We start from the raw sequence: 10,314 nt of genomic DNA on the forward strand, positions 1-10,314 counted from the left end.
TAGGCTTCAGTCCTAACAGCTGGTCTTCTGCAAACCAAATCGAGGAGAGAAGATTTCTTCGCTTCAATTTCTAAATAGGAGGCGACAACGACGATTCTGTGAAAGGAGTCTTCATGTACATGCAACACGTTATAGTAATTCAATAATCACTTCTAGCGCTGGGTGATGATAAATCCACAATCATTTCGATGATTATAATTCTAATGAGGACTAGTTGAGAACTCTCTAATCAACGGTTTGGGAAACCCACTTTTCGATTACATCACGGTAAATCAACCGTTAGATGTTTATGTATGCATCTGAAAATTTTTCTTTCAAATTGCTAATTGTTAAGGTACTAAACTAGATCAAATTAATGCACGAACCAAATCTGTCAAACATAACAGTTCATGTTCATAAATAATACATCACGATTATGAATGTCTTAACGATTTTCAATTTGGTTCAATAATTGCATAAATAATCTACACATAAATATCTAAACATCTAATGGTTTATTTGCAAAAATATGATTGAAAAAGTAGGTCTCACACAAAAGTCCTCTTTATAGTGGTTCTCATTAAAAAGACTCTCATGGGTGAAGTAAGCATAAAAAGAAATATAATTATATATTCAGGAGGTAAAGAAGCTACAAACCTACACACGAGGCCCCTCAGTGGATTCGAGAAGTGCCGGCCTATACATACTCATAACTATTTCCTATTCCTCTAGGCTCTAGCTAAATATACCTATACGTCCTCATACCTATTCCTATCCTTCTAGGCTCTAGCTATATATATGGAAGGCTGGAAGCTTACCTGCTTGTTCTATCACTAATCACTGCAGAGAATTAAACTAGAAAAATGTGGAAGCTTAGGTTTGGAGACGAAGGTGCAAATAATGACCCTTACTTGTTCAGCACAAACAACTTCCATGGGAGGCAAACATGGGAGTTCGACCCGGCTGCCGGCACACCTGAAGAGCGAGCAGAGGTCGAAGAAGTTCGGCTAAGTTTTTACAACAATCGTCACCGGGTCCAGGCTTGTAGTGACCTCCTCTGCCGAATGCAGGTGGTACATTATTCGAATATGTTAGTTAAGTTGTCTGTGTTATTTCTAATGTCTATCTGATTGTTTTCATGAGGCAGGTCTTTTTTCTCCTCTTTGGTTGTAATTTTTTTTTCTATTTTTCACAATCAATAAGGGTCGGAGAGTTTTCACTTTTTAGTCCCTGTTCTAACCAAAAAAAGAAAAAGGAAAAGATTATAGATCGTGCATGCACCTCTATATGTTAATAAACAATATGCTCAACCACATTTGGATGTAAATTCAATGGTGGAAATAATTATTTTTAAGTTGAGTTATTTTGTTTTCCACTGTTAGATTTACAACCAATGGTGGTTGAGCATAAATTTCTTGATCAATTACTGACTAGGTGAACAATATTGTGCTAACAAATACGTAATGCATTATTGGATTTTCTGATAGCGTGTTTCTTAAACCATTCATCTTGAAGAGTCTTCACTTTTATCTTTGTTTAATAATATATTTTGATAAATTGATTGAATTTGATGAAATACCATCTCCCTAAAATTTTTTTTGCAAAATCTTGGCTCATTGTTGATATTATTGTAACTAGCAACGTGCTTGCGTTTCTCGCAGGTGATATTGTGAGGTTCATGAAAAATAGGTTAACTAGAAAGAATAGTGGTTTTTTTTTTGGGGACATAAAATAGTGTTGGTTTAGTTATTTTTTCAATTTTACACTATGTCTACTTATATTTTATTGGCTTGATTTGATAATTATGTTATTTATGGGTATTATTGGCACTTTAAAATTTGGTGAAACCCTTTGACAAGAAAAAGAGCGTCCATTATTAATAGTACAGATAGAAACTGTCGCTATTTAATGGAGAGAGATATTGTTGTAAGAGATATGGATTCTCTGCTATAATATTATATGTTAAGATATACTAGACTTTTCACGTGAGTCCACCACGTCACCACAATGGAAAATTATAATATGGTCTGGGACCATATGGTACACGTGGTGCTTCATGTTGATGTCATTGACTCATATGGCTTGTACTTTTTTTTTTTTGGGTAAACGAGGGGAGGACTGAACACATCCTCCCTCGGAAATTGATTAAAGAAGCAAAAGAGTACAAGTGGGACGGAGGACAAAATCAAAACCAATCCCAACAAAGTTACACAAAAGAGCAAACTTAGCATGGAACATTCTACTCATATGGCTTGTACTTATTTATGATTAATGTTCTCTTCATTTAAATTTTTTTTCTATCCCCTGCAAGGTCCCCACTAAATTCAAGTGATATTATTAGTTCGGATCACCACATAGCAATGCTATGTGGTAGTCCGGGATCATAGAATAATTACTTCACCACAGTATACAGTACAATTGTACAGCCAAAAATAAGGAAGATTTTGTAAATTGAATTTTGTATCTTTGTAAACCAACCCAAATTGTATTGAACACCAACTCAAATTGCATTGAACGACGCCAAGCATGATAGATTGTATTTAATAGCCATTTGAGTAAAGAAACAGTAGAGCAATGAAGAATTTAGAGATAACGAAGCTATTTTGTCCATTGAATCAGTCAAAAATCTTATATCAACATCATTGGAATCAAACTGATCGAATTCTCTATTTTCTTCTTCTTCCATTTTTGATGCACCATTCTTTAGGGATTATTTAGTGAAATAAGCTTAATATGAGATCATGCAATCTCTCATCTACGTCCAATCTTTAGGGATTATTTAGTGAAAATACTCCTCTTTTAATATTAAGTATTAACGAATTGAATTTGTAGCTTCTGGGAGAGAAAAAGTTCAAACAAAAGATTCCCCAAGTAAAGGTGGAGGATGGTGAGGACTGTACATATAAAAAGGCCACCGCTGCATTTAGAAGGGCAGCTACCTTCTACTCTGCCTTGCAATCACCTCACGGCCATTGGCCTGCTGAAAATGCCGGTCCCATGTTTTATATTCCTCCCTTGGTGAGTATGCAATGCAATTCCACAATATGCCTAAAACCTGTCAATAATGCACAAATTGTTAAGCTAAGGCCAGTTTTTCTGCCACTAATTGGTAACCAGAAAGTTCAATTAAATCATTAAGTGCCTAACAATCAGTTGGAATAATAGTGCAAAGCATGCTAAAGATGAAACTAATACATCTGTGTTTTGAAGCAATTAGATTTGACTACTACTTTTCACCTTTTCTTTGTTTGTATGAAAATGCAGGTCATATCGCTCTATATTACGGGGCATCTTAGTAAGGTATTCTCTGCAGAGCATTTTAAGGAAATGCTTCGATATATATACTGTCATCAGGTAAAGTACACAGAACTTAATTAAATGTCTTGTGAAATGAACATATCAGTTTGTTTAAATTTCTATATATTCATCATTTTTCTATATGGTATCAGTAGAGCTTAAGAGTTTTGTACATTGCAGAACGAGGATGGTGGGTGGGGATTACACATAGAGGGCCCTAGTATGATGTTTTGTACACTTCTGAATTACATTTGCATGCGTCTACTTGGAGAAGGACCCGATGGTGGTTTAAACAACGCTTGTGCAAGAGCACGCAAGTGGATTCTTGATCATGGTGGTGCAACACATTCATCATCCTGGGGAAAGACTTATATGGCAGTATGAAAATTTTCTAAACCAGTACAGCTTAGTATACTATTCTCACAAGGGTTATCTGCTAAAATTCTTGGCGGAACTATGTTTTTCTTCATTTGTAACTTTAAAACCGGATTTGTTGACAACTCTATGAACCAATGACTTAATGCAGTCTCTCTCATTTAGTTTTCTTCCACTGTAGATACTCGGTGTGTATGAGTGGGAGGGATGCCACCCGATTCCCCCAGAGTTTTGGATTTTCCCTTCTTTGTTCCCTTTGCATCCAGGTTTGTTTAATTTCTTTTTACTGTAACTTGGTAAGTTCATCCGTTTGATGCATGTTACAGTAATTTCCATCTTTATCCAGTTAGATAACCGTAGGAAACTTGTCCAATCTATGTTGAGGAGAAAGGTTGTGACTTGAACTGAATTATTTCCTAGCCTTGGAAGATAAAAATTTTAGTCCTTATTGAACCATACATTTAGTTTTATCTCTGTAGCTTTCTAATCTAGCTTTTGTATGCTCAGCAAAAATGTACTGCTACTGCCGGTTGACTTACTTGCCTACATCGTATCTGTTTGGGAAAAGATTTGTTGGCCCCATCACCCCTCTCATTCTACAACTGAGAGAAGAAATGTACAATGAGCCATACAATGAAATTCAATGGGGCAAAGTACGCCATCTATGTGCAAAGGTGAGTATATATGATCTGCACCTTGTACTTTAATTCATAGTTCAACTTCATACCAAAATGAGATGTTTGTAACGACTCATCTATTTTTTAGTACAGGAGGATAACTACTATCCCCATGGCAAGTTTCAATGTTTGATGTGGGATACTCTGAACACGGTTTATGAGCCTCTTCTTTCTTGCTGGCCCTTCAATAAGTTGAGAGAGAAGGCTCTTCAAGAAACTATTGAACACATTCATTATGAAGATGAAAATAGTCGATACATAACAATTGGATGTGGGGAAAAGGTAGTCAAATATTTAATTGAGGAAAAGTTGGAAGACATTGTGTAAAAAAATCTAATTTTTGATAATGTAACCTCAATTGTTTTTGGCAGCCATTAATGATGCTTGCTTGCTGGATTGAAGATCCGAATGGAGAACCCTTTAAGAAGCATCTTGCAAGAGTTATAGATTACATATGGGTTGCAGAAGATGGAATAACTACGCAGGTCTGCATAGCTATTTTCTACAGCTTTGAACTCAGGCTTTCACTTGTACTTCTCTATTGGAAGTGCTACTTGGGCCATCAAAGAATATACTAATTGTGATACTTCATATGTACGTAGAGTTTTGGTAGCCAGGCATGGGATGCTAGTCTTTCTGTTCAAGCTTTGCTTGCTGGAAATCTCACTGATGAACTTGGATCTGTACTTCAGAAAGCACATGAATTCCTAAAAAAATCTCAGGTCTCCATGCTTAATGAGTCCTAAAAGCCTCCCTCTTCTTGTTTTCTGTTAACCTTGAGCATCAAGCCTATATTTTCTTCTTCTACATTCGGTTGGCTATAATATTTATTCGCTTGTGACACTATAGATTAGGGATAATCCTTCTGGTGACTTCTTATCTCGGTTCCGTCACATTTCTAAAGGTGGTTGGACTTTCTCTGACCAAGATCATGGATGGCAAGTTTCTGATTGTACTGCAGAGTGTTTGAAGGTGACTTTTCAATCCTGTGCTTTTCTGGATTTGAGGACTGAGCCTCATTCATAACAATCATATATTGCTTACTAATTAATTATGTGTTATAACAGTGTTGCCTATTGCTTTCAATGATGCCGACGCAAATCATGGGTGAACCAGTTGAATCTGAGCGCTTGTATGATGCTGTCAATGTCATACTTTCTCTGCAAGTGAGGACTAGATTGAAAATTCTACGAGTTTCTCTTGTTCTGCATCTACATGTTTAACTTTATATATCGACATGCTTACTCAAGCAACTAGCTCATTTGTATTTTTTCATTACTTGTTCTTTGTCCCAAGTATTAATCTTTATGATTTGAATCAGAATTCAAATGGTGGTGTATCAGCCTGGCAGCCAACAGGAGCTCCAAAATGGTTGGAGGTAAACCGAGAAAATCTTATATATGAGCAAAGAATTTAAAAAATTCTGTGATTTTGTTGTACGTCATTACATTGACATGCATATACTTTCCCTCCTTATTCAGTGGTTCAATCCAGTAGAATTTCTCGAGAATGTCGTCATTGAATACGAGTAAACTTCTTCACCCAACATTTCATTCTTTGAATCCTTATCTCTAGACATACATTCGTTGAATCCTAAACTATAGAGTCATGCAGGTATGTTGAGTGCACTTCATCTTCAATTCAAGCGTTAGCTTTATTCAGGAAGTTATACCCTGGGCATAGAAAGAAACATATCGATGATTTCATCACAAATGCAGCATGTTACCTTGAAGACATGCAGACACCTGATGGCTCATGGTATTTTTTTCCCTTTGATTGATATATTTGAGACATAAACATGTTTGAACTTTGTTAATTAAAGAAAAGAAGTAGATCGTTACAAAAAAAAAAAAAAAAAAGAAGTAGATTGACTAGTGCTATTGCTTTCACAGGTATGGAAGATGGGGAATCTGCTTCATCTATGGAACATGGTTTGCAATCCGAGGGTTGAAGGCTGCTGGTAGAACTTACAAAAATTGTGAGGCGATACGCAGAGGTGTTGAATTTTTACTCAAAATACAGAGAAATAATGGTGGTTGGGGAGAGAGCTATACTTCTTGTACAAACAAGGTTTTTTCTTGTTTTCTTTTTCATCTACCCCTTTACATGATAACACGAATATGGGGGGGGGGGTGGGATTCCCAAAGACCTGAGTGTCGAATATTTAACTGTTCAGCTATTTGTTCTGAGCTGTTAAATAATTGGCCAAAGGAAAGCATAATATTATCCCTTCAGGTAAAGTCAAATTATTCTGTGGATATGGTTGTACAGATCTATACACCTCTTCAAGGCGACCGGTCGAATTTGGTGCAGACTGCAATGGGACTACTAGGATTAATTCATGGTGGACAGGTTTGTATTTATTCATATCTTATGTGCTAGCCAATTCCCCAGTATCTATACTTCTTAACATATGTCCCCTCCTAAGTTGACAAATAGATATATTTTTCTTTTGGTTTTGTTGGTAATAGGCCGAGAGAGACCCTACTCCCATTCACAGAGCTGCGAAGCTTTTGATTAATTCTCAATTGGAAAATGGAGATTTCCCCCAACAGGTACCATTCTGTGTTTTGTTTTTATATACTGTGCATTGTGCAGCAGGGATACTATCATATTTTACTCATCTTTCCTCTCTTTATCCTTTTGACAGGAACTGATGGGGGTTTTCAATGTCAATGCCATGTTACACTATGCAGCATACAGGAATATCTTCCCAATTTGGGCTCTTGGAGAATATCGTTCCCTTCCCTCCTTCTGGATAGATGTGTAGATGACTAGATGTACGTGTTTGTAAAACACTTGTTTAATAATGAGAGATTTGAGAGAGATTGATAAGAGAATTGTGTGTTCCATTATTCAGAATAGGAGCCCTATATATAGGGATTACAGAGTACATGTTCTAATGATACAAGGAAAACTATTCTGAATAGGACTAGGAATTCTAAAACCTTCTCTCCTATTACAATCATAGAACTAATCCTAGTTTGATAAGGCACACAAAAGTCAATTTCCTTCAACAGTCCCCCATGTGCTGCTCAAATTATAAACTTAGTGGTGACGCTTCATCTGTTGCCTCATTAAAAACCATGCTCGAGTGAAAAACTTTGTGGGACAAAAACAAGCTCGAGGAGGAGAAAAAGAGTACAACACGTCCTTCACTCTTCGAGATCGAACATGTAGACATCATACCTCCCCCTAATGTCGATGTCTCCCCCTGATTGCTACAATCATGGGAGTTCGGATAACTTTCTCAATCCGATGCTCTTCACATGTTTCTCGAAGGTGGATTTAAGTAACAACTTAGTGAATAAGTCCGCTACATTATCTTCTGATCGGATTTGATTCACTTCAATCTTTAGAAGTGATTGTTGTTGCTGATTATAAAAGAACTTAGGCGATATATGCTTGGTGTTGTCACCTTTGATGAAACCTCACTTCATTTGTTCAATACAAGCTGCATTATCCTCATAAATTCATGTAGGTTCATCCGTGGTAGACTTCAAATCACACATTCCTCGAATGTGTCTAATTACAGACCTTAGCCATATGCATTCACGCACGGCCTCATATAGAACAATAATCTCTGCATGATTCGCGGAAGTAGCGACAAGTGTCTGTTTCGTAGACCTCTAAGATATCGTTGTGCTTCCCATGGTCAAGACATAACCCGTTTGAGAGCGAACTTTGTGAGGGTCAGAGAGGTAGCCTGCATCAGCAAAACCAATAAAAATATCACGGTTATTTTGATGGAGGGGAGGAGGAGAACACCGTCCACCATTGATGGCGGCGCCTGCAATATGGCCGGCGGCCGAACCTTGGACGGCGGCGACTTGCCTTTAGGGGTCCGATCCCAATTTTCCGTCACTTCTCTCTATAGGGATAAAATAGGCCCATATCAATCATACATTTTAAGTATCGAAAGACTGTCTTTACATCAATCCAATGGCGGCGTGTTGGCGCAGAACTATGTCGAGCTAACAAGTTCACTGCGAACGAGATGTCCGGTCTTATGCATTGAGCTAAGTACAATAATGCGCCTATTGCACTTAGATATGACACTTCGGCCTCTAATAAATCTTCGTCCTCATCCTTTGGACGAAACAGATCTTTTCCGGGCTCAAGACTATGACCAATCATGGGAGTACTCACAAGCTTTGCTTTATCTTCGTTAAAGCACCTTAGAATTTTTTGAGTATATGTAGACTGATGGATCAAAATCCCATCACTACGGTGCTCGAGTTCTAAACCGAGACAAAACCGTGTTTTTCCAAGATCTTTCATCTCAAATTCGGATTTCAAGTACTTAGCAGTTTCCTTTAACTCATCTAGAATTCCAATTAGGTTCATGTCACCGACATAAATTGCTACAATAGCAAACAGGCCCGGCCCTGGCCCAGGGCAGGCAGGGCAACAGCCCAGGGCCCAAAATTTTGCAGTAGATGGATAAAAAAAAAATGTTGTTTGAGAGGCTAATAGTACATCAAAAATGCAAAAGTTGTCTCATTTTTTTTTATATGTGTCATTATGGGCCCAATTTTTTTTCATCAATATGAAATATTTTTGATTTTTTTTTTATATAAAGGGCCCAATTTTATTCTTCGCCCCAGGCCTTGAATTTCCCAGGACCGGCCCTGATAGCAAATCCGGAACTTGTTCTTTCAATGAACACGCATGGGCATATTTCATTGTTAATATATCCCTTTCCAATCAAGTAGTCACTTAGACGGTTATACCACATCCGTCCGGATTGTTTTAATCCATATAGTGATCGTTTTAATCTTATTGAAAACGCGCTTCGTGGTTTAGAGTCACTTGATTTGGGTAATTGAAGTCCATATGGAACCTTCATATATATATATATATATATATATATATATATATATATATGAAGGAATTGTGTCCTAAAACAATCATTTTGATGTAATTATTATTGTAATTATTATTAATCAAAAGGGCAAGTTTATTGTTCATTGCTTATATTTAATATTTGATTGAACAAGGTCCAAGGAATATGAGTTAAAGAGAAAGTAATCTAAAGAGTTAGATGTGTGAGACCTTTACTCTTTCACACTCTTATCCTAAAAGGTTCCTAGTCATAGGATTATCACTTAGACATTGATAATCCGGAAAGACTAGCACATACTATGTATGCTCAATATGGAGGATGATATGTCTCTTGTCATTTGTGTAGAGACACTAATACAAGTATGTGGGTGCTCTTAACTTAAAGAGTACACTGATGGCACGTTTACTTACTTGGAATGGAAAATAATCATGAATCGGAGACAAGTGGAATGAGAGAATAAAGGAATCGGTATTGATTCCGGATGAATGATTCCTAAACCCATCTCCCCCCTTCGTAATCGAATTCCTGAGTATTCAGGAATCGATTCCTGATAAATAGGTGGGACCTACACCAATTCTCATTCCTTCATGTGTTAGTAAACACAGGAATTCTTTTACCTGGAATAATTCTGATTCCTTTATGTGTTAGTAAACACAGGGGTATTTTTACTCCGTAATCATTCCATTACATTCAATTCCATTCCAAGTAAGTAAACGTGCCCTGAACGCGATCGTTCTTGTATGGAGTCTTACTTACATGTCAAACTTGAACTCTAAATTGCAATAATACAAATTAGTCATTTGACCTGAGACACCATAGTTGTCTTATGAGTGAATGGATTATCTCTTGATGATGCAATAATATTGTGTCCCTTAATGGATATAATAGATGCATTCATTGGTATAATCAATTCGGTCATGGAGACATGTGAGTGTACAACAAGGAATCTCTATCCTTAAGTAAATAAGGTCTATGTTCAAAGATGTGATTCAATGAGTCTTTGGCCAAAGCATTGAATGAGATTTAAAAAGGAGTTTTTAATCACATTCTAAGAATCACATAAGAATGAAAATCACATTAGGGGATTGACATATCAATTCCATACCCCGATGATGTGATTTAGAACATCGTGTTAGAGAA

The 10,314-nt window shown here is 36.9% G+C and overlaps 1 protein-coding gene across 1 annotated transcript; it reads left to right on the forward strand.

Annotated features, from left to right (window-relative positions):
- Positions 1-791: 791 nt before the first annotated feature.
- On the forward strand, positions 792-7,216 carry LOC133725586 (beta-amyrin synthase-like). Its single transcript, XM_062152887.1, has 18 exons — positions 792-1,049; positions 2,812-2,997; positions 3,244-3,333; positions 3,457-3,654; positions 3,833-3,917; positions 4,159-4,325; positions 4,422-4,610; positions 4,700-4,813; positions 4,931-5,050; positions 5,178-5,300; positions 5,396-5,494; positions 5,650-5,706; positions 5,810-5,856; positions 5,943-6,086; positions 6,221-6,398; positions 6,600-6,680; positions 6,800-6,883; positions 6,979-7,216. Exons 1-18 carry the CDS (start codon positions 843-845, stop codon positions 7,096-7,098), a joined length of 2,289 nt encoding a protein of 762 aa, XP_062008871.1. The 5' UTR covers positions 792-842; the 3' UTR covers positions 7,099-7,216.
- The last annotated feature ends 3,098 nt before the right edge of the window (positions 7,217-10,314 follow it).

This window comes from Rosa rugosa, chromosome 1, assembly GCF_958449725.1.
Source record: "Rosa rugosa chromosome 1, drRosRugo1.1, whole genome shotgun sequence".
In the NCBI taxonomy this organism is placed as follows: domain Eukaryota; kingdom Viridiplantae; phylum Streptophyta; class Magnoliopsida; order Rosales; family Rosaceae; genus Rosa; species Rosa rugosa.